Raw genomic sequence first — 25,597 nt, 5'->3', positions numbered from 1 at the left:
AGTTAATAGACTTTTCAATTTTAAAATATTTTCTCTGCCTTATACTTTTCCTCCTCTGTGTTTTCCAGTGGCAAGTTGTTTTGAATCTCCTTCCCTATATTAGTCCAACAACTGTTAAAAAGCTTTGGTTGAAATTTTTAGCTGAGAAAGAAGTACAAATAAAAGAAGAAGCAGATGGTCCCTTTGTGACTGAATGAAGAAAAAGGGTTTTGAGAACAATATGTGAATAGGTGTAGTCTAATAAAACACTCAGCCACCTGCTGCCTGAATCCTTCGGAAAAGATTCTGTTGCATATTCTGGGGATTAACTATTAATGTGTCCTTGGGTTAGACAGAAAACATAAACTCTGAGGGGTTTAGGGCCTTTTCTCTTGTTTTGGTTGAGTTGGCTTTTCTAAATTTTACATTGTTTCTCAATTCGATGTATCTGCTCAAGAGTACAAGTCAAGTAACACATGGCTAAAGGAAGGAAAGGTAAGAAAGATGGAGTGTGGGCACTTCTTTTCCATCTTTGCTTTAAGTTTTCATGGTTCTTGGGATTAGCTTGCCCTTGCAGGGGCACAAGCAGGAAGGTAGTAGTGTTTGCAAACAGTGGCTAAATATTTAGGTGCTTTTCTTCTTAACAAGGCACTTTGATCCTCATTTGTGGACTTGCTTTGCTTTTCAGGGATTTAATCTTCAACCCGACTATCAGACCATAATCAATCCTACATCTACAGCTGCACAAGTGGTCACCCAGGCCATGGAATATGTGCGCTCCGGGTGCAGAAATCCTCCCACCCAGCCCGTGGACTGGAATAACGACTACTGCAGTAGTGGGTAAGCGGCCGGCCATCGCCACCTGGTGGCAGACAGCTCTCATAACAGGCATGTCGTGAAAAGATGCCTTATTTCTTCCAGCCTTCCAAAAGATAATCTGGAACGGTTCCATGTTCGCAAAACCAGAAATTTTTAAGCATTCCAAGAGTAAATGCCTTTAAACCCTGTTGGCTTTCACTGTGCATTTTCCCCGTGTCCAACCCCATCCCTCAAGCTAGAGCAGACAGACATCCCCCTTGGTCACCCGTAGCAAGGCTGTCCTGTTAACACCGGTTGCTTGTCTATTTTCTCTCCACACAGGGGCATGCAGAGGGACAAAGCACTGTACCTTACCTGAAACTCCAGACACCTCTTCTTTCCACTGAGGCATTCAGGGAAGTCTTTTCACCGTGGATTGCTTTGTACAGTCAAGGCAGTTCTCCATTTTGTTAGAAAAAATACAAGTTGCTAAGCACTTAGGACCATTTGAGCTTGTGGGTCACCCACTCTGGAAGAAATAGTCATGCTTCTTTACCTTTATTATTTTTTTAATCCTTTATGGACATTGTTTTTCTTCTTCCCTGAAGGAACTTTGGACCATTCAGATTTTATGTTGGTTTTTTGCTGTGAAGTGCTGCGCTATAGTAACTGCCTTAGCAACTATAGATGTCTTGGATAAAAGTCCTGGATTTTCCATTGGTTTTCATAATGGGTGTTTATATGAAACTACTAAAGACTTTTTAAATGGCTTGATGTAGCAGTCATAGCAAGTTTGTAAATAGCATCTATGTCACACTCTCCTAGAGTATAAAATGTGAATGTTTTTGTAGCTAAATTGTGATTTGAAACTGGCTCATTCCAGTTTATTGATTTCACAATAGGGGTTAAATTGGCAAACATTCATATTTTTACTTCATTTTTAAAACAACTAATAGTTCTATATTTTCAAAATATTTGAAAAAACGTACTCCCAAATGATTTTAATTTAAAAACAAATTGGCTTTGTCTCATTGATCAGACAAAAAGAAACTAGTGCGAGGGGAAGCGCAAACACCGTTTATTTTGTACTACAGAAAAATTGCTTTTTTGTATCACTTTTTGTGTAATGGTTAGTAAATGTCATTTAAGCCCTTTCATGTATAAAACTGCCAAATGCTTACCTGGTATTTTATTAGATGCAGAAAGAGATTGAAAACAGCTAAATTATAACCTTTACATAGGGCTCTGTATTATTGTTTCTTCATACTGTGTCTGTATTTAATCTTTTTTATGGAAACTGTTGCGCCTATTTATGAAATAATAAATATAGGTGTTTGTAAGTAAATTTGTTAGTATTTGAAAGAGGTTTCTTTGATGTTTTAACTTTTGCTGGCAAAAAAAAAAAAAATTCACGCTTGGTGTGAATACTTTATAATTTAGTTTTTACAGTGAATAAAGCCAAACCTACTTTTCATTTTAGCAGCAAATTTAAGTAACCAGCCTCTATTTCTATATTTCTTTGGTTGACGCAAATGAAAAACTGTGATATTTAAGAATTTCTTTCTTCATACAATAGAACAGAAGATTGCCCTAAAAGTCACACAGGCTCCAAGACTGAACAGATGAGCTCCCTGCCTGAGAGGAAAAGGTGGCTTCTTGGTTCTCAGCTGGTTTTAGTCAATTCTTTAAACTTCTCAGCTGATTTTAGTCATTTCTGTAAACTTCCTCCCTCTCCCCCTCCCAAAAAAGAATTAAAGTCAAATCAGTCAAATTCCTCAACCTGCATGCTTTTCACAAAATCCAGAAAACATTTAGGAATTAAACTAGGACAGGAGGAAAGGGAAAGCACACTGTCCAGAATATCGAAAAATGAAAGGTGAGTAACCAGACAGGAAAAAGGAGACGCGTTCCCGTTTGAAATTTGATAGAAATTGAGGATCTTGTTGCCATTTGTGCCTCCACAAGCTACTCTCTTTCCAGAACTCCTGGGTCTTCCAAGAGAATTCTGAGGGTACTAGGGATTTGCTAAAGAACCAAAAGCATTGAGAATCTGGCTGAAGGCTGGCATAGCTTTTACATCAGAAAGAGCAAATTATGCCCTTACAGAGTTATAGCAAGAAAACCAGTCTGGTTGGAAATCAAAAGAATGGCTGATGTCTTTTTCATGGAGTGTGTGAAATAAACTTAGCAATTTAACTAAATACAAATATATGCATTATGTAATCCAGTCAGAATTCAAAAAACAAAAGGTATGCTTGCTTTGAAATGATTTTAGGCCTTGTACACCCTTGAATCAGTTGAGCATGTAATAACTAATAAATAATGCAGATCCAATGTGATTATTAAAATGACTGTAGCTGAGAGCTCTAATTTTCCTGTCTTGAAACTGTATAAGAACTCATGTGATTAAGTTCACAGTTTATTGTTTGTCTGTTTAGTATTTTAGAAATATACCAGCACTACTAATTACCTAATGTCTTTTATTTATTATATTATGCTAAAGTAACATTCTCACTTGTGTCAAGTCTAAACTGAGAAACTAATTATCGGGATGAGAACAACCAGCTTTGACAGGTGGGTTCCACAGAAAAGTACAATGTTGTTTACAGTTTTTCTAGAGCAGGTGTGCAACCAGGGTAGAGAGAGTGTTGATACTCAACACCAAAAACAGTGGGAAAAAAATGTAAATAAAAGAAAATACATCATAAATAAAAACTCTTATGATGCATGACCGTATTCTATTTGAATATCCATCAGTCTCTGAAAGACACACCCAGCCAGAGGAGAGATCCCAAAATCCATGGCAGAAGTGATTAGGCCCAGAAGCGATGAACCCCAGCCACAGGTGTTCCTTCCTGAAACACTGAGAACACCCTCTGTCAGATGTTGCCTGAGAAACTCCACTTTTCAGGAAGCCAGAATCCAGCCTGGGCCCAGCAGCTCCCAACTTGTAACCATAAGGAACAGTGATGGTGTCCACTGAGTTCTCTGTTATGTAGCTCTCCATGGGATTCCCAGACTTCCAGGAAAGGCATTCTGAGAGACTTGGCGATGGTGCTGAACATAGAATATCTTTCCCAGCACACCAAAGTCACAGTTATAACTCTTTAGAAAAGAAAAGAGGAAAAAGGTCTGACAGCACCTAGGAGAAGGTTGAGTTGTCTCTGTAATGTCCACAAGAAAAAATAATCCAAAACCCCAATTGCCATTCCATTGTGAGTGAGTTGACAATGGAAAATCAGTCACAGAACAACTTCGAGTTTGTCAAACTAGCGAACATGGCTAAGGATTAAAGCTGGTCTCTGGGATCATTTTTACCTTGTTGCCTTAAAGAGGAGTCCTTTCTCATCAAAGCATCAGTGACCCACCAACGGCTATGACAACAGAGAACCGTGTGTCCTGACTCCAATTCACTACTAAGAAATTGTTTTTGATTTATGAATTTGAAATTTAAGATAAGCACATCAACAGTTTTCCTTTCCTGTGGACCTCTTGTCTTTTGCAATGGCAACCACTCCAGTATTCTTGCCTGGAGAATCCCATGGATGGAGGAGCCTGGGGAGCTACAGTCCACGGGGTCACAAAGAATCAGACACGACCGAGCGACTTCACTCACTCACTCACTCACTCACTTGTCTTTTGCAAAAGAGTTGCCGCATATGTTTGAAAGGTAATTAGACTGAGCCATATGAAATTGACTATATATGACTCTTTTACCTAAAAAATGGCAACTTCATATGGTTCCACCCAGTATGTTTGGGAATTAAAGATGATGGGGTTTTAGCTACAATGTCAGTATAATTTCAAATGGACTTAGAAGTTCTTTACAAAATCTGAGGTGAAAAGACCCAGAGAAGTAATGTTGTTTGTCTACCAGGTTCCCCACTTCCAGTCAGTCCCAGACAGCTATGTTTGACCAAACAAAGAATATTTCAAATTTCCAGATTCTAGGAAACCCCAATAAACATCCTATTTCTTTGTTATAGTAAAAAAATTAAGTGGAAATTGGTAATAAACAGACTATCTGCTGGAACATGAAAGTTTTGTTACACATAGATGTTCTCTTAATGTTTATTTGTTGAAAGAGGACGTGATCTGCATTTTCTTATTCCATTCATAACTCTCATTTTAAGGTAACTACAGAAACAGAGAATCCACCTGTTTTGCTGATGGCTGAACATTGAAATGATGGCAAGGCAAGGTACAGAATTCACATCATAAATTTAACCCTCAGACACTTACTACACTGAGTCACCTAATGGATGAATTCATGTGAGTCACCCAACAGTACAGATCCCTCTGTTTTCCTAAAACAGAGTGAGTTCTTGACCTCCAGAGCAACTTGGAATGTCATTGCATGCAGTGCTAAGTCACTTCAGTCGTGTCCAACTCTCCATGGCCCACCAGACTCCTCTGTCCATGGGACCCCCCAGGCAAGAATACTGGAGCGGGTTGCCACCTCCTTCTCCACATGTTCATAGTAGGTGCACAATAAATGCAATGCTAAGTAGAAGCACCAGCGGTCCATCACAAACTGCCCTCAACAGCCATTATAGGATGTGCCCCTGACGATTTTAAATATAGAGGGCATTAAATATTGCGGATAAGAATTGGGAGGTGAAGAAGAATGGAAATTTTTCATTAAGAGACCTAAGGTTACCAAAAGAAAGAATTTCGGAATGAGTTATGCTATAGTCTTTTGGTCTGCATAATCAAACAGGAGTTTCTAGTTACAAAAGTACAAGATGGAATATACTCTAGTCACATCGAGAAAATGAGAAGCCAAGGAGAAAAAAAAGGTGTCAGACAAGTAGGAGTGTTGAGAGCAGGAGAGAAATTTCAGGAGCCAAGTTTATAGAACGCTAAATTAAAACACTGATGAATAGGACACTGAGTTGTTTTACTAATTACCAAGTGCAAATATGACTTGATGAAACCAGTAAAAGACTCCGTTTCCTTGGCTCTACTTAAATTACACCAAGGTAAGAAGTCCTTTTTTAACTTAAAAAAAAGAAAAAATTATTGGAGTATAGTTGATGTACCATGCCTTGTTAGTTTCTGCTGTACAGCAAAGTGAATTAGTTATACATATACATATATCCACTGTTATACATATATCCCGTAGAGGTCATTAACAGAGTGTTGAGAAGAGGTCCCTGTGCTCCACAGTAGGTCCTTATTAGTTATCTGTTTTCTTTATAGTGTGTATATATGTCAATCCCAATCTCCCAATTCATCCAACCTCCCCACCCCCGCTTTCCCTCCTCATAACCATCGTTTTTTTTTTTTTTTTTGAAGATGCTCAAAGGAGATTTCCCTAGGTTTATTTAGAACCAGGTCCCAGTATAGGAGCACCTTCCCTCACGATTTCACAGTCCTGAAGGAGGGAGGCAGGGAATGCGGGGAGGGAGGTGTCACTTCTAAACCAAGATGTATAGGCTCTGCAGCACATGTCTGCAGAAACTTGAGACTGTTTTCTCTTTTCCTATGCAGCCAACATCTTGTCCTTTGTATCCAGAACAGGATTACCTTGTAGGAGGTAGGAAGTGAAGACAAATTCTTGTCCTGGGACCCGGAGACCACTGAGGACAGTGGCCTGTTACATGTCAGCACTGGTCGGAACTGTGCCCTGTTAGCTGCACACACCAGCACGCCTCCTCTAGTGTCATCATCGCTCATTGTATTAACAGCTTGCTAGCAAAGACATTTGAAAGTGAAATTTCATTCACGCTGACATGAGGCCAGAAAAAAAAAAAAAAGTAACTGGAAATGAAATGGAATGACTTATAATTCTATGTACAGAAAGGAAAAAAATCACTCCCAAACAGAGACTAAAAACCAAACTACAGTATTTTAAGGCTGCAGTGTCCCTGTTTGACAATTGTGTGTTTACAATAAGCCTAGACATAATTGCTCTGATGGGCTGTCAGGGAAAAGATTAATTTGGCAAAGATTAGTATTGACTTGCTGTTTATTAAGCCTTTTAAACAGCTGTATCTGGCAGCATTCCTGTAAGTGCCTGTCATATCTGAAAATCAGCCTCACACCCTGGTGCTCGCCAGCTGTTACTAAACAATCTTCTACCACTTTCAATGTCTTTCTCCAGGCCAAAAAAGCAAGAGCGAACTACTGCCAAATGAGCCTTTTTCTCCTCCTGTCACTTTTTTTTAAAGGTGGGGGTAGGGAGCTTCTGAGCACTGAAATGTCAGCTCGTGGCCGATGGCTGGGCTGATAAGAGCTGCCGGAAGCCGGTAGGTGGTTTGGGTGCTGGGTGAATACGTTCCCCACACAAGACTGCCGGCGCTGTTAGTCACCTCACACAGACACAAAACCACAGCGTGCAACTGTTGGGAGGCTGAAGGTTTTCAAGACAGTTAGAAATCAGCGATCAAAGGCTTAGCACCACCAGATTTCCAAAATAATGTTGGTCTCCTCAGACTGGCCTATACACCTTATTAGCCGTAAGGCTGGGGAGAGACCCCACAGTGGGACCCTGAGGAAAAGTTCCCCACTGGCCAGCCACCTGTGCCCTGTGGCCTGGGGCTCCCCGCTGGAACTCTGAAAGGTGACGAAGCCACTCAGTAGAATACAGAATGCTCCTCACATCTGGATTCAGTGGAAACCTGTAGGATAAGGCAGACAGGGATGTTTTAAAGTTCATAAGAGAAAGGGCAGATTGAGATTTGTACTGGAACAAGACCCAGTAGTTTCAAATCCAAGTACAGTCATAACGGCAATGGAAAGAATAACATTCCAATGCAGTTAGACATCAGGCTATAAAGGGCCCAGTGTTATGGTGAGAGTCACATTCGTCTTTCCAATATGACTGCTTTTACAAAGATTAATCTCAGCCTTTTCCAGTTGCAACAGGCAGAGCAGATGCAAGAGGACAATGTCAGCTCTTAACCCTTCCTCTGCTGGCACTTTCCATTAAACTGTGTGTGTGTCGGGGGGTGGGCAGGGAGGAGCTGGCCTAGGAGCTAAGCTTTCAGGATGGGCATTTAAAGCAGGTGTTTGTCAACATTTAAGCTCCAAATAACTCTCTTTTGAACTCTCTATTATTGATACAGTCTAATGCCTGACATTTGAATTACAATCAAATCTGGTCAAACTCCCAGGCATAGACAAACACATCCTACTGGTCAGCTCTAAGATGGTGCCATTCCTCCATGGCCATCCATGAACCCTGCCCCTAATCCACACACCCCAATGGTGGGTGGAATAATACCCACTCAGCACTCACGTGGAGGAATGGAGGGACTCATGTTGAGAACAGAAGGCAGCCGTGTGTTTCATGATTCCACGGGACCCACCAGGCCAGCTCAGTGCTCAGAGTGTTCATTCCTGGGGGTGCTGATGCCCAGGCAACGGTCAAAGGGAAATCTGATAGCAGAGCTCACTTAAAAATTAATCTATGGCCATAATCACCGAGTGTTCTAAGTCCTAAAATAGCCCTAGACTTATGGGTTCTGTTGCCACTTTCTAGCATAAGAGCTGCTGCTGTAGGGACTGCCCGCCCAGAAATGAGGCCACGCACTGACCTGTGTGGAAATGCAACCACTCTGCCTGGTCCTATGGTTCCTCACCCAGAAGGGGTGGCACCATCGCTGGAGTCAAGGCACCCCTTGTTGTTAGTCACTCAGTCATCTCCGACTCTGCAACCCTATAGCCTAGCCCTTCAGGCTCCTCTGTCTGTGGGATTCTGTAGGTAAGAATACTGAAGTGGGTTTCCATTTCCTTCTCCAGGGCATCTTCCTGACCCAGGAATCGAACCCATGTCTGTGTCTTCTACATTGCAGGTGGATTCTTTATCATTGAGCCACCAGGGAAGCTCAAAGCACCCTGCTGCAGATCAAATGAAGCTCAGAGACTACAGCATCAACCTTTTAGTTCAAAAAAAGTAATATCATTTCTAGTAGAATCCAAGAAAATCCAGGGTGAGGGCAGGGGCAACAGGTCACTTAAAGCATGTTTTGCAGGAGAGCATTTGGCAAACTTTTCTTCATAGTTTCATAGGTTTCGCTCTCTCCCATCATATGAGTAAATAGTATGGAAGGTGAGGAATAAACTAACTCAAAGATTAAAACTGATGAAGCGGATGGTGAGGTGAGGGCCCAGTGCCTTGTCAAGGACTCTGCTGTGGTTGCAGAAGAACCAAGGAGAACGGCACAGGAGAGAACGCCGTCCACCCCCGGGTGCTCGGTCCATGGGTGAGGTCGGTCCAGAAACTCAGCATTATTGGTGTGCTGCTCAACCATACACGTCGTACCTTATGAAAGCTGTTTGCACCAACAGTCATGGATTTACCTTTGACCTAGTGTTATCCAGTTTCCAAAGTCTGAGGAGACCACTTAGAATCCATCTCTCCGTAAATTGTAACCAGTTCCATGGAGTATTGTGCATTTTGTTTTGTTTAGTTTTCTCATCAAGGTAGACCCACTGAAACCTAAATCTGGTCCTGGCAAGATCTTCATACAAGAAGGAAGGAAGAATGATCTATCTAAATGAAACTGCAGTTTCCGAGTAGTATTACAAAATACACTTATCTACAAAGCCATTCTCGCTGTCGAGTTGGGTCATTTTTAACACCTGGTTTCAAGATGCGGTTTCAGCAGACCAACACAGCAGAAGTGTTAGATAGGGTTTCTCTCTCCCTCTCCCTGTCTCTCCTTCTCTCTCCTTCTCTCTATTCTTCCTTTCCTTACAGGGCAAAGATTCTGCTACTCTGTTTAACCTGCCAGTTTCTTGAATGGTGTCTGGTGTCGCATTTTCAGAATATTCGTCCTCTTCACATGGACCACCAGGGAGCCAGGTCGCCAGCCGCCAGCACAGGTTGGCCTCCACCATCACTTTGCTCCTTATTTTGTGAAGTCTCAGATAGATGAAGACAAGCTCCATGTGCTCTCTCCCCTCTTCTTACTGAAGTAAAGCAAACAGAAGTCTCTCAGGACCTTTCTATACAACTTCCCATTCCACACTGCAGATGGTTTCAATAAAAACGATTAGTTTCATCTATTCAAACAGCTTCATTTCACCAAAAGGAGTCTGTTTTTAGCATTTTGCCTAAAGCATTGTGTTTTCCCATTTTTGTAGCTGTAAAGGAGTTTACTGGTGTTTCAGCCATTAATCATCATCATTCGTGCCACCCAACAAGACTTCAGCACTAGAGTGAAGTTGATGAGTGCTCTATGAGGGTGTTTGTGTGTATGTGCTCGATTGCTCAGTCGTGTCTGACTCTTGCAACCCCATGGACTGTAGCCCACCAGGATCCTCTGTCCATGGGATTCTCCAGGCAAGAAAACTGGAGTGGGTTGCTGTGCCCTCCTTCAAGGGATCTTCCCAACCCAGGGACTGAACCTGCATCCCTTACGTCCCCTGCATTGCCAGGAGGATTCTTTACCACTAGTGCCACCTGGGAAGCCCATGAGGGAATTTATGTTTTCACAAAGTGGTCTTAGAATCACTTTACAAGTTAAACTCACGTACCTTTGCTGACAACCTCTGAGCATTTGCCATTTTCTGTGAGGTTAGTTCAATCATTTCTATTTCACTGTAAATACTGCGGATGCTGCCAAGCATAATAACGCTGGTGCTTGATCTTGGTCTTATCTTGATGTTATTACTTTGGAGAATATTTCCATTTGGACAGCACACATACTGAAAAAAACACTTCTTCAGAATGCATATTCAAAGAGAGAAACTACAAATAAACAACCACAAAACTTTACCCACTCTTGGTTGTTGTGCAGAATCAACATAAACTACTTGCTAGATGTTACCTTATGTTCCTGGGTTAAAAGAAGAATTTTTTAAAATTATCTGTTGTTATTTAAGGATTAAAATGGTGAGTAGAAATATATAATAGTCTTCTCTAGTGACTCAAAACAAGAACTATATAGTGTTGTAAAGACTTGACTCATTTCTCAAAACATACCTGGTGTAACTAACCAACTGGCTGGCTTCCAACTCCAGCTTCTGTCCCCCCATTTCCCTTTGCTCTATGGGGATAGTTCTGACTGTCTTCCCAGAAGTATCATGGGGCCTGTAGGCTCAATGGCCAGGGAGATGCGAAGATTCAGTCCTTTGCTTAGTCCCCTTTGATTATTCAGTAGCCTCACATTCTCCCATTCCTTCAGAGTTTCTACAGTCACCAAGGACTGATGCTTTATAGGATGAAGTTAGAGCATGACAGCATCCAAATCTGACTTTCTTGACCTGTAGACTTTTAATTGGCCCTTTAATTATTTTTAATCCATCCAAATATAGGTATAACTCTCATCCCAGTATAAGAGAGACAAAGTCACTTTCCCTGGCTGCCCATGGTTGTGGGCATGCATGACTACATGCGTGACTCTGAAAGTAGTACAGAGGTATCATAAATTAAAGCTGTATTTCTCGACCTTAGTGTACAGTCTGTATAGTCAAAGCTGTGGCTTTTTCAATAGTCATGTATGGATGTAAGAGTTGGACCATGAAAAAGGTTGAGCACTGAAGAACTGATACTTTCAAACTGTGGTGCTGGAGAAGACTCTTGAGAGTCCCTTGGACAGCAAGATCAAACCAGTCAATCCTAAAGGAAATCAATCCTGAATATTCAATAGGACTGATGCTGAAGCTGAAGCTCCAATACTTTGGCCACCTGACAAGAAGAGCTGACTCATTGGAAAAGATCCTGATGCTGGCTGGGAAAGACTGAAGGCAGAAGGAGAAGGGGGGTGACAGAGGATGAGATGGTTGGATGGCATCACTGACTCAATGGACATGAGTTTGAGCAAGCTCCGGGAGATGGTGAAGGACAGGGAAGCCTGGCGTGCTGCAGTTCTTAGGGTCACAAAGAATCAGACACGACTTAGCGACTGAACAACAGCAAAGTATATTAAAAGATTCGCAGGCTCTGTTCCCAGATAAGCTGATGTAGTTAGCCTAGAGTGGTGCCCCTCAGTTCAGTTCAGTTCAGTTCAGCTGAAGTTTCAGCTTCAGCATCAGTCCTTCCAATGAATATTCAGCACTGATCTCCTTTAGGATGCACTGGTTGGATCTCCTTGCAGTCCAAGGGACTCTCAAGAGTCTTCTCCAACACCACAGTTCAAAAGAATCAAATATTTTATCTTAGTTTTCTGAATGTTGAGCTTTAAGCCAACTTTTTCACTCTCCTCTTTCACTTTGATCAAGAGGCTTTTTAGTTCTTCGCTTTCTGCCATAAGGGTGGTGTCATCTGCATATCTGAGGTTATTGATATTTCTCCCAGCAATCTTGACTCCAGCCTATGCTTCTTCCAGCCCAGCATTTCTCATGATGTACTCTGCATATAAGTTAAATAAGCAGGGTGACAATATACAGCCTTGACGTACTCCTTTCCTGATTTGGAACCAGTCTGTTGTTTCATGTCCAGTTCTAACTGTTGCTTCTTGGCCTGCACACAGATTTCTCAGGAAGCAGGTCAGGTGTCTGCATTTTTACAGCTTTCACAAGAGGTTTCCATGGAGGCATCCACAGGACAAGGATGCAAAGCAAGGGCAGGCCAATCTTGCCATCAACTTTGAAGACTCAGATTCTCTGTTGCCAATGCCCGGGGTTAATCCCAGCTCGAGGAATCAGCTGCTGGTGATAAAATCACGCCCAACTCATATCTCTAAATTATCTAATGCATGCTGTTGGTCTTACACAGCAAGAACTCTCTGGACAGAGAGCCCAGAGCCGTCCATTGCTCAGCGATGCCATATTCCCCAGCATCCTGAACATGGAGGCATCCATCCCCATTCTTGTGGCCTCACTTGGTGTTCTAGGAAGTCTAGGAAAGAAGGAGGAAGAGCAAAGAGAAGAAGTAGTGTCTAATAGGACACCAACACTTCCCCAGAAATCCCCAGTAGATTTCCATATACATCCCATTGTTCAGAAAAATCAGACATGGCTGTCCCTGAATGCTCATTGCTCCCTAAATAAAACCCAAGTTTTGTTGCTGAGGAAGACTGGGAGAACAGATAATTGCAAAGAAATGTTCAGTGTCCAACACACCAGGCTCCACTTATTTAACCAAAGCCTCTTCTGCTGCCTTGTTACTAACTTTTCTTTTGACCAATATCCTGAAGGGTCCCCTGACAGCAGGTGCCTTGTATTCTGAATTCATCTTCCCAGGTTTCTCTGCTGCTTTGAACAATATTGAAACCCTCCCCCAAGTCTCTCCTTTCAGTCCTACTTCCTCTAAATGCCAGGCCATAATTGCACTGACCACAGATGACTCCATCTGGTTTCTTATGAGCACTTGACATGAAAAGTTACCTAAACCAGATTCATGACCTTCCAACAAAGACTCGTCTGTCTTGCCAACGTCCTTTCCTTGGAGGATAGCATCTTGACCTACCTGGCCTCGTTAGCTAGGATTCTTTTGATTTTTAACTTTTTCTTCCTTTCATTGCTCACAAATATAGGACCATCTTTCTGTTTAACAGTGGTGAGTCCTGATGTGTTCTCAAATTTCCTGAATTACTTTCCTTCTATCCTCCCCACCTCCCTCAGTTCAGTCCCTCCGCATTCTGCCTTGGAGTACCACCACAATGACCCAAGTGATCTCCAGTGTACATGCAACTGCTGGTCTGGTTTTTTTTTTACAACCCAGATTTAATATTATAATGCTTTCATTTTTTATATTCTTGTGGGTCCCCATTGATTATAGCTTAAAATTCAAACAGCTGAGCCTGGGGCATACAACCACGCAAAACCTGGCACCAGTCTACCTTCCTTGTTACTGCTTCTCAATTTTTCCTTCCAAGATTCTGAAATCTGGCCACCAAATTCCTTGCCAATCCCAACCACACTAGACTCCCAGGCTCTTGCTGCTATAGCAATTATTCTTCCTGCTGCTGTCTCTTCTCTGAAGTTTTCTCAATAAAATTAACCTTCTTTTCTCAATATTTCCACAGCACTCTGTTTCATTCTTGGAGGAAAGTATTTTAAAGTACTGTATTTGTTTAAGGGTTTATTTCCCTGACTAGATTGATTGTTCCTTAGATTCTGTTCATCTTTGTGACCATTCCAGCACTGAGTACAGTGCCAGGTAAACATTTACAAATGTGATTGTTGAAGAAATGAACAGTGTATTTTATTCTTTAAGATAAAAATCTCACAATCACATGATGATTCCCTAGACCAAAAGACATAAAATCATTGTTCTCTGAGTTTTTCTAAAGGCACGGAGAAATCAGATTCCTTTCACAATCACAGTCACCTTCTAATGGGGCTGCGTCCTATTAAGAGAGGTTGATTCAGTTGGTTTTGTCTCGCAGAATGCCATAAGAATTACACATGCAAAGATGAAACGAGCTGAGTTTAGGTGCAAGGGCTATAAAGAGCTGAATTGACCAAAAATAGAAAGTAGATAATTTCAAGTGACAGAGGATATTTTATACAAAAAAATGGTAGAAACAAATTAAAAGGAAGAAATGTCAGAGTCAGCAAGGAATACGAGCCTTGAGGCTCTGGGAGGAGGTGAAGCATCCATTGGTGGCTCTTAGGATTGTTACAACGGAATACCATATGGCTACCAAGGAATGAACCAGAGCTGTGTCCATCTACACTGGATAGGAAAAAAAGCCAAGCTAAGGAATGTTATATACAGTTCAATCATGTGAAGTTAAAACCATGAAGCACCATCATCTACGCTAATTATTGCTACATATATGAGTAAAAGTATAAAAGCAGCCATGAGAATAATAAACAGTTTATGAGAGCAGCAATGTAATGAAGGAAGAAAAGGACCAAGATCCGGGAGGGACTTGGACTGGAACCTTAACTGTATCTATAATGATTTATTTATTTGAAAAGGATGTATCCAAAAAATAAATGACAGGAAGTTAAGATTTGTAAGTTTGGGTGTGGGTATATTGGTTCTCATTATGTTACTAGCTGGGCTTTCCCAGTGGCTCAGCAGTAAAGAATTTGCCTGCAATTCAGGAGACGCAGGTAGACACGGGTTCAATCCCTGGATCAGAAAGATCCCTTGAAAGAGTGCAGTATTCTTTCCTCCAGTATTCTTTCCTGAAGAATCCCATGGACAGAGGAACCTGGAGGGTTACAGTCCTTAGGGTCACAAAGGGTCAGACATGTCTGAAGCGACTTAGCACATATTATTAGCTATGTCTGCCTGTATATTTTGAAGATTAAACAAGTTGAATTTCCTCAGTTTTAATCCTAAATGCAAATAATTAAGTCCAGGAACATTAAGTCTATACACATAAGGATTTATATGCGTAGTTTTTGTGGCTATCACAGAAAGGAGCCAAGTTCCACATTGGTCAGTGCAATGGGAAAGAGTGACAGCTTGCATGAAGTGACAAGATCATCAAAAACCTCCCAAAGTCAGCAGAGGTGGGAACCTGCAGTAGGAGCACTGGTGAGGTATGAGAACCATCCTCCCATCCTCTCCCCAAGACTGGATTTCCATGGGATGCAGAAATCGGGCTTTGAGTAGATTTGACCAGGTCTTTGGAACAAGTAAATTTTAGACAATATGTGCATGCACCATCAACATTACATAATAAAGACAGAGTCTCAAAATCTTTGGGCAAAGTCTAACTATGGCTTTAATAGTCAGATTTGCATTCTTCCTTCTGTTTATTTCATTACAATATTACATTTCCCCCTTGATATATCATGATTGGGCTGAAGAAAAAAAAGACAGGAAATTTTCCAGATTGTTGTTTTCTATCCCAAGAAAAGTTTTGACTCCAGCAGGCCTTGCTCTGGATTTCACAGCATCTCGAATGGGACCAAGGCAAATCTTCAAAATAATATAAAAGAAGGATGCTAAAAGAGAAAACAAAAGACAGGGCAGCTGCTTACAACCAGTTTGGAATTCTTTACATCGTAGTTTTGGACATATTATTCTTTTTTTTTTTCCTCTAAGATGGCTTGTTCCACAGCCAGGCACTCGGGGAAAGATCATCTGAAGCTGTCATATCAAAACAGGTGAGTGAAAGTGTAAAGACAAGTCTTTGATCCCAACTAAGGTGCCCTCTGCATACACTCACCTCTTGCTCTTTCCCAAAGGCTCCAGCTGGGACCAGAGGACAAGATGGCACAGAATAGGTTGAGCTCATGAATAAGGTAATAATGTCTGTTTCACACATCATCTAGTAATTTGTTAAGAGCTGGAGGGGATGGTGGCGACTGAATTATTTTATGTGATCACATGCATGCATGCTAAGTTGCTTCAGTCATATCCAAATCTTTGTGACCCCATGGACTGTAGCCCACCAGGCTCCTCTGTCCATGGGATTCTTCAGGCAAGAATACTGGAGTGCGTTGCCATGCCCTGCTCCAGGGGATCTTCCCAAACCAGGGACAGAACCTGTGTCTCCTATAGCTCCTGCATTGCAGGCAGATTCTTTACCGCTGAGTGATCACTGGTCTAACCAATTCTGGTGAGACATCACTCAGAGACAGTTTTCCGTATCCATGGCAAGCTTAACCTGAGACCTCACTCTTCTCCTGAAGCCACCAGGAAAGTAATTCAGAAGAATAGCAACAGTTAGTTGACCCCTCCGTTCTTTTCTTTTGGCCTTTCCAATGCTTTTAATTTTCAAGTGAGTCATTTATTTAATTGAAAACTGTCTTCTGAAGCTCTATAGGAAAGAATGCTTGGAAACCAAAATGACAATCCATTGTTTTTATTGAAGGGTAAGTGGCATTTTCCATTAATTTCTACACCTGAGACAAGAAGGTTACTAGCTGGATTTGCGAGGGCCTTTCTAACCTTTGGCTTTTACTTTTGGTGTATTTGTTAGTTAAAATTGGGAGCTTTCTAATTCTGCAAGTTAGCTGGTGTATTTTAAGACAAAGTGAAAATGCAAAAGAAACTTGGTTTTTTTCACACACACATAAAAGAGCCTAGTGTCCCTCTCTCTATTCTTCCCCTCCGCCTTGCGCTCCGTCACCACAGTAGGTTAAAAGTTCACTTATGAAAAAAAAAAACTCTCTTTTCTCCTTCACCATGTGATGGAGAAACTATTGAAAAGCATGATCTTAAGGTTTTTTCCAGATTCCTGTCTCTTTAAGACCACTCAAGTTAATTTAAACTAATTGTAACCAGAAAGCCTCTTTGTTTATTCCATTAACGGGAGGTGGAGGGGGGAGGGTGCCCTTTTGAATAAAAAACAGAAATCTATGCTCTCTGCTGAGCTTCCCAGGTGGCACTAGTGGTAAAGAACCCACCTGCCAATGCAGGAGACTTAAGAGACATGGGTGCGATCTCTGAGTCAGGAAGATCCCCTGGAGCAGGGCATGGCAACCCACTCCAGTATTCTTGCCTGGGAAATCCCATGGACAGAGGAGCCTGGGGGACTACAGTCCATGGGGTCACAAAGGGTTGGACAGAACTGAAGTGACTTAGCACACAGCATGCATGCTCATTACTAGGATAAGCCTCATCTCTTCTAGGCGAGACCTCAGAGGAGTTGTAGGGCTTCTCTGATAGCTCAACTGGTAAAGAATCTGCCTGCAATGCAGGAGACCCCGGTTCAATTCCTGGGTCAGGATGATCCACTGGAGAAGGGACAGGCTATGCACTCCAGTATTCTAGGGCTTCCCTTGTGGCTCCGCTGGTAAAGAATCCGCCTGCAATGTGGGAGACTTGGGTTCGATCCCTGAGTTGGGAAGATCCCCTGGAGAAGGGAAAGGGTACCCACTCCAGTATTCTGGACTGGAGAAGTCCATGGACTGCATAGTCTATAGGGTTGCAAAGAGTTTATTCTAAGTGGGGACGCAAAGAGTCAGACATGATGGAGCGACTTTCAAGAGAAGTTGTCCTAGTTCCTACAATGAATAGATTTCTGCCACAATCAACTAGTTCCTCTGAAATATGTCCTATTAAACTAACATAAAGTAGTTTTTTGAAGTCATACCCCATCAAGGGGCTTACAATCAAAAAAGGCTGGCTGACTCGAGACTCTTTGAGGGAGGGGAATTCGTGAGACGTTTATCTGTGGCTTGTAGTGCTGTTCTCTCTCCTGCTGTGGAGAGGCTGATGCTGGTGCATTTCTCACTGTTGAGATACTCTCCAAATGCCAGCCTCATGCCCACAGCTGCCACCAGGAGAGCACCAGCAACACCACACTGGCAAAGCAGGCCGGGTTCTCCCCACTGGTAGCCGTGTTCACAGTCCTGTTTCCTGGGAAAACACCAAGCATCTCACTGGGCAGATGGTTGAAGATGACTTTCAAAGGCTAAACTGCTAATCCTCTCCTCAGACTGTATGAAAGTTGCTCAGTCGTGTCTGACTCTTTGCGACCCCATGGACTGTAGCCCACCAGGTTTCTCTGTCCATTGGATTTCCCAGGCAAGAATACTGGAAGGGAGGGTTGCCATTCCCTTCTCTGGGGGATCTTTCCAACCCAGGGATTGAACCCAGGTCTCTGACACTGCAGGCAGATTCTTTACTGTCTGCGCCACTAGGGAAGCCCATTATAGCTCCTTTATAAAAATCAGCACAGAGAGAACAAGATGGCGGAGGAGTAAGTGGATGTGGAGTACATCTCTCTCCATGGATACATCAGGAATACACCTTCAGACACAGAAGCACATGCAGAACACCAGCTGAGAGTGGACAGGGACTGCGGAAAAGAATATATAGACCCACGCAAACCTTGGTAGGATGAGGTACTAGGGGGAAAAACAGGAGTGTTAGTAGGACTGGACCTGCCCTCAGCGGGTGGGGGAACTGAAGCAGGGGTCCCATCCCCACATCGGGGGATTGTCTGAGTCAGAAGAGAAACATTTAAGGCTTGAGAGTGAAACAGCTGATCTGTGGCAGCCTAAATGGAATGAGAATCAAACGGTCCTGGCCACAGCCATACATACCCCGGACAGGGATGTAGATTTCCTGGAATGTGCAGTGGCTGGGAGCTGGAGTTTAGGGATTGTGGCGCAATCCCAGGGCGAGGGCTGCTGTTGACTGCAGAGAGACAGATCAAGGGGATGTGAGGGAGGAGGTCGTGGTGGGGAATGCCTGTGGAGGAAAGCCAGGCAGCAGTCGAAGCAAGGCTATCGCTGAGTCACGCGAAGGGAGTGGAGCCATCACCATAGCCTCCCTCGCCCTCAGGCCAGCCTTGGCAGATGAACAATAGAGAAGCCGGCCCATCAAATGCCTGACGCACTGAACTACAGAGTAGGACCCCACCCAGGGTGCCCCTGTAACTGCCTGACGTGTGGATCTACAGAGTAGGACCCCAGCCAGGAGGGCCCCTCTATGTGTCTGATGCACCAAACAACAGAGAAGGACCCCAGACAAGGGAGCCCTCTCAGTGCCTGAATGGGCGAAGCTACAGAGAAAGACTGGCCAAAGAGGCCTTCTGATCAGCAGCTACAAGAGGCTCAAAAGAGACTCTGATAGGGCCATAACTCCTGCAAAGAGGCAGTCTGTGTCCGTGCGCACTTGGCACTACCAGGGTCCTCACAAGCCAAGCAGCTGGGCCACCTTCACGCTCAACTCTCACTGGGGCAGAGCTGCCACAGGCAAAAAAAAGTCTTGTGCCTAGGCACACATGCAGGGTCACTTCGGTAGTGTCTGACTCTCTGCAACTCTTTAGACTGTGGCTTGCCAGGCTACTCTGTCAGGGAAGGGGTTTCTCCAGGCAAGAATACTGGAGCATATTGACCAATACTGGTTGCCCTACCCTTCTAGAGCACTATAATTCCTGCTGCCCTAGCCACCAACTCCCCTGAGTACCTAGCGCTGCCAGAACCCCTGCGACCCAAGCACCTGCACCACCTCCACACCTGGACCTCACAGGGGCAAACCCAGTCCTCCAGGGCAACCTCAAGAGCAAACCCCAGTGGACAACCCACATGCAGAGGTAGAAATAAGACTACAGTTGAAACCCAGGGGCAGTGTGACTAAGGAAGAAGACCCAAAACCTTCCCATCAGCTGTACAGGCTGCAGATTAAATCCACATGATCAACTAGGCAGACTCTGTCTATGAAATATATAAAAGGTCATTGAGAGCTCCCACAAAAGAAAAGGCACTAGTTCTGATGGTGGACATTGGAGGCAAGAACACACAGGAGTAGGACCAGATTAGAATCTGAGCTGCCCCCACAGCAGGTCCAGAGATCAGCACAGTGCTGGAGGGCATCGCAGGGAGGGGAAGAGGACTGTGACTCCCAGCAAGGGAAAGGACACTGACAGCAGTGACACAAGAAAAACATTCATTATTATGTTTTGATTTGTTCTGTAGATTCTTCTGGATTTTTTCCCCTTCTCCTCCCCCCACCCCGGTTGTAGTTGTCAATTATATTGGCACTGTGAAATCTAGTTAAGCTTTTAAGTGTTTTTTGGGTTTCTTTCCTCAGTCACATTTTTTATAGTTATTATAAACCTCTGCCTCTACGTTGGGCTTTTGCACTTCTGGGGAGTTTTCCTTTTTTTTTTTTTTTCCTTTTTTCTTTACTCTTCTGTTTTTGTTTTTTTTTTCTCTCTCTTTTTTATAATTTTAACTTTTACTTTTTTTAACCTATTATATTTTTTCTACATTATTTGTTTGCCTTTCCTACTGCTCTTTTCCTCTTGCAGTTAATCTTTTATATAAATCTTCTTCATCTACCTCTATTTAACTTTGCATATCTATTCTTTCTTTCCTTTCCTCTCCACGTATTTGTTAGTTTTATTTTCATTGCTTTATTCCCCACTTTGTGCTTTAGTTAGTTTTATTCCAGTAGATATGCTTTTTGGTTTCCTTTGTTAGCCAGGTCAATCTATTGTACTTTATTTTTGCTGGACTGTTTGATTTTGCTTATGGGTGTATATGTATATGTGTATATTCAGCCACATTTTTTACTGTTGTTATAAACCTCTGCATCTATGTTGGACTTTTGCAGTTCTGGGGAGTTTTTCTTTTTTTCTTTTTTATTTCATTTTTTTTCTTTTCTCTTGTATAATTTTAACTTTTAATTTTTAAACCTATTATATTTTATTCTACATTTATTCCTTTGTTTGCCTTTCCTACTGCTCTTTTTCCCTTGCAGTTATCTTTAATATATATAAATCTTCTTCATCTATGTCTATTTAACTTTGCATATCTATTCTCTTTCTTTTCTTTCTTTCCTTTCCTCTCCACATATTTGTTTTCCATGCAAATGGGAAGCAAAAGAAAGCTGGAGTAGCAATCCTCATATCAGAGAAAATAGGCCTTAAAATAAAGATTACAAGGGATAAGGAAGGACACTACATAATGATCAAGGGATCAATACAAGAGGAAGACATAACAATTGTAAATATCTATGCACCCAATATAGGAGAACCTCAATACATAAGACAAACACTAACAGACATAAACAGAAAAATTAACATTAACCCAATAATAGTAGGAGACTTTAACACTCTACTCACATCAATGGACAGATGATCAAAACAAAATAAGGAAGCACAAGTCTTAAATGATACATTAGCTGAGATGGATCTGACTGATATCTTCAAGACATCACATCAAATGCAGAAGAATATACCTTCTTCTCAAGTGCCCATGGAATATTCTCCAAGATAGACCACATCTTGGGTCACAAATCAAACCTCAGTAAACTTAAGAAAATTTAAATTGTATTAAACATCTTCTCTGACCACAACACTATGAGACTAGATACCAATTACAAAAAAAACAACTGTAAGAAACACAAATAAATGGAGATTAATTAACACATTTCTAAATAACCAACAGGTTACTGAAGAAATCAAAAGGGAAATCCAAAAATTTCTAGAAAAAAAATGACAATGAAAATGACAACTAAAAACCTATGGAATGCAGCAAAAGCAGTTCAAAGAGGGAAGTTTACAGCAATACAATCCTACCTCAAGAAACAAGAAAAACATCGAATAGACAACCTAACTCTACACCTAGAACAACTAGAAAAAGAAGCACAAAACAACCCAAAATTAGTAGAAGGAAAGAAATCCTAACGATCCAAGCAGAAATAAATCAAAAAGAAATGAAAGAAATGATAGTAAAGATTCAGTTCAGTTCAGTTCAGTCACTCAGTCGTGTCTGACTCTTTGCACCCCATGGACTGCAGCACACCAGGAGTTTACTCAAACTCATATCCATTGAATCTGTGACACTATCCAACCATCTCATCCTCTGTTGCCCCCTTCTCCTCCCACTTTCAATCTTTCCCAGCATCAAGGTCTTTTCCAATTAGTTAGCTCTTCTTATCAGGTGGCCAAAGTATTGAAGTTTCAGCTTCAGCATCAGTCCTTCCAATGAATATTCAGGACTGATTTCCTTTAGGATGGACTGGTTGGATCTCCTTGCAGTCAAAGGGACTCTCAAGAGTCTTCTCCAACACCACAGTTCAAAAGCATCAGTTCTTCAGTGCTCAGCTTTCTTTATAGTCCAACTCTCACATCCATACATGACTACTGGAAAAACCATAGCCTTGACTAGATGGACCTTTGTTGGCAAACTAATGTCTCTGCTTTTTATGCTATCTAGGTTGGTCATAACTTTCCTTCCAAGAAGTAAGCGTCTTTTAATTTCATGGCTACAGTCACCATCTGCAGTGATTTTGGAGCCTCCCAAAATAAAGTCTGACACTGTTTGACTGTTTCGCCATCTATTTGCCATGAAGTGATGGGATCAGATGCCGTGATCTTCGTTTTCTGAATGTTGAGCTTTAAGCCAACTTTTTCACTCTCCTCTTTCACTTTCATCAAGAGGCTCTTTAGTTCTTCTTCACTTTCTGCCATAAGAGTGGTGTCATCTGCATATCTGAGGTTAGTGATATTTCTCCCGGCAATCTTGATTCTGGCTTGTGCTTCATCCAGCCCAGCGTTTCTCATGATGTACTCTGCATATAAGTTAAATAAGCAGGGTGACAATATTCAGCCTTGACGTACTCCTCTTCTTATTTGGAAACAGTCTGTTGTTCCATGTCCAGTTCTAACTATTACTTCCTGACCTGCATACACTTTTCTCAAGAGGCAGGTCAGGTGGTCTGGTATTCCCATCTCTTTCAGAATTTTCCACAGTTTATTGTGATCCACACAGTCAAAGGCTTTGGCATAGTCAATAAAGTAGAATAGATGTTTTTCTGGAACTCTCTTGCTTCTTTCAATGATCCAGCGGATGTTGGCAATTTGATCTCTGGTTCCTCTGCCTTTTCTAAGACCAGCTTGAACATCTGGAATTTCACGGTTCACGTACTGTTGAAGCCTTGCTTGGAGAATTTTGAGCATTACTTTACTAGCATGTGAGATGAGTGCAATTGTGAGGCAGTAAAGCAATGGCAACCCACTCCAGTACTCTTGCCTGGAAAATCCCATGGATGGAGGTGCCTGGTAGGCTGCAGTCCATGGGATCACTAAGAGTCGGACACGACTGAGTGACTTCACTCTTCACTTTAGCATTCTTTGGCATTGCCTTTCTTTGGGACAGGAGTGAAAACTGATCTTTTCCAGTCCTGTGGCCGCTGCTGCATTTTCCAAATTTGCTGGCGTATTGAGTGCAGCACTTTCACAGCATCATCTTTTAGAATTTGAAATAGCTCAACTGGAATTCCATCACCTCCACTAGCTTTGTTCATAGTGATGCTTCCTAAGGCCCACTTGACTTCACATTCCAGGAACAAAAAGAATTAAATATCTTTAATTCGCAAGACACCATTGCAACAAAAAGAATTAAATATCTAGGAATAAATTTACCTAACTAAGATCATGACATCTGGTCCCATCACTTCATGGAAAATAGATGGGGAAACAGTGGAAACAGTGTCAGCCTTTTTTTGGGAGGTCTCCAAAATCACTGCAGATGGTGACTGTAGCCATGAAATTAAAAAATGCTTACTCCTTGGAAGGAAAGTTATGACCAACCTAGATAGCATATTCAAAAGCAGAGACATTACTTTGCCAACAAAGGTCCATCTAGTCAAGGTTATGGTTTTTCCAGTGGTCATGTATGGATGTGAGAGTCGGACTATGAAGAAAGCTGAGTGCCGAAGAATTGATGCTTTTGAACTGTGGTGTTGGAGAAGACTCTTGAGAGTCCCTTTGACTGCAAGGATATCCAACCAATCCATTCTAAAGGAGATCAGTCTGGGTGTTCTTTGGAAGGGCTGACGCTAAAGCTGAAACTCCAAAACTTTGGCCACCTCATGCGAAGAGTTGACTCATTGGAAAAGACTCTGATGCTGGGAGGGGTTGGGGGCAGGAGGAGAAGGGGACAGCAGAAGATGAGATGGCTGGGTGGCATCACCGACTCGATGGACAAAAGTCTAGGTGAATTCTGGGAGTTGGTAATGGACAGGGAGGCCTGGCATGCTGCAATTCATGGGGTTGCAAAGAGTTGGACATGACTGAGTGACTGAACTGAACTGAAGGAGACAAAAGAACTGTACACAGAAAATTATAAGACAGTGATGAAAGAAATCAAAGATGACATAAACAGATGGAGAGATATTCCATGTTCCTGGGTAGGAAGAATCAATATTGTGAAAATGACTATACTACCAAATGCCATCTACAGATTCAATGCCACCCCTATTAAATTACCAACGGCATTTTTCACATAACTAGGACAAAAAATTTCACATTTCATATGGAAACACAAAAGGCCCCAAATAGCCAAAGCAGTCTTGAGAAAGAATACTGGAGCTGGAGAAATCAACCTTCCTGACTTCAGATTATGCTACAAAGCTACAGTCATCAAGACAGTATGCTATTGGCACCAAAAAAAACCAGAAATATAGACCAATGGAACAAGATAGAAAGTCCAGAAATAAACCCTTGCACCTCTGGTTACCTTATTTTTGACAAAGGATGCAAGAATATACAATGGGGCAAAGACAGCCTCTTCAATAAATGGTGCTGGGAAAACTGGACAGCTACATGTAAAAGAATGAAATTAGAACACTTCCTAACACCATACACAGAGATAAACTCAAAATGGATTAAAGATTTAAATGTAAGGCCAGAAACTATAAAACTCTTAGAGGATAACATAGGCAGAACACTCAGTGACATAAATCAAAACAAGATCCTCTATGACCCACCTCCTAGAGTAAGGGAAATAAAAACAAAAGTAAACAAGTGGGACCTGATTAAACTTAAAAGCTTTTGCACAGCAAAGGAAACTATAAGCAAGTGAAAAGAAACCCTCAGAATGGGAGAAAATAATAGCAAATGAAAAAAATTGACAAAGGATTAATTTCCAAAATATACAAGCATCTCATACAACTCAATACCAGAAAAGCAAACAACCCAATCAAAAAATGGGGAAAAGACCTTAACAGGCATTTCTCCAAAGAAGACATACAGATGGCTAACAAACGCATGAAAAGATGCTCAACATCACTCATTATTAGAGAAATGCAAATCAAAACCACAATGAGATATCACCTCACACCATTCAGAATGGCCATCATCAAAAAGTCTACAAACAATACATGCTGGAGAGGGTGTGGAGAAAAGGGAATGCTCTTGCTCTGTTGGTGGGAATGTAAATTGATACAGCCACTATGGAAGATGGTATGAAGATTCCTTAAATCACCATATAACCCAGCAATCCCACTCCTAAGCATATACCACAGGAAACCAAAATTGAAAAAGTCACATGTATCCCATCATCCATTGCATCACTATTTACAATAGCTAAAACATGGAAGCAACCTAGATGTCCATCAACAGATGAATGGATAAAGAAGTTGTGGTACATATACACAATGTAATATTACTCAGCCATAAAAAGGAATGCATTTGAGTCAATTCTGATGAGGTGGATGAATCTAGAATCTGTTATGCAGAGTGAAGTGAGTCAGAAAGAGAAAGATAAATATAATTCT

General features: G+C 41.9%; 1 protein-coding gene and 1 long non-coding RNA gene across 2 annotated transcripts in view; one reads left to right on the top strand and one right to left on the bottom strand.

Moving 5' to 3' along the window:
* Positions 1–3,246, top strand: part of TOX (thymocyte selection associated high mobility group box) — a 311,716-nt gene extending 308,470 nt beyond the window's left edge. The window contains 2 exon segments of the mRNA NM_001102096.2: positions 668–819; positions 1,120–3,246. Of these exon segments, the coding sequence (NP_001095566.1) occupies positions 668–819; positions 1,120–1,156 (189 nt within the window). The 3' untranslated portion in view covers positions 1,157–3,246.
* A 12,084-nt stretch (positions 3,247–15,330) lies between these two features.
* The window catches only part of LOC107133116 (uncharacterized), a 28,774-nt gene continuing 18,507 nt past the window's right edge, over positions 15,331–25,597 (bottom strand). Inside the window, exon 2 of the long non-coding RNA XR_001501835.3 lies at positions 15,331–15,579. This is a non-coding gene — a long non-coding RNA (uncharacterized lncRNA). The remainder of the gene's footprint in view (positions 15,580–25,597) is intronic.

This window comes from Bos taurus, chromosome 14 (assembly GCF_002263795.3).
Source record: "Bos taurus isolate L1 Dominette 01449 registration number 42190680 breed Hereford chromosome 14, ARS-UCD2.0, whole genome shotgun sequence".
Classification (NCBI taxonomy): Eukaryota; Metazoa; Chordata; class Mammalia; order Artiodactyla; family Bovidae; genus Bos; species Bos taurus.
The sequence above is the reverse complement of the archived record's forward strand: the minus strand, read 5'-3'. Positions and strand labels throughout refer to the sequence as shown.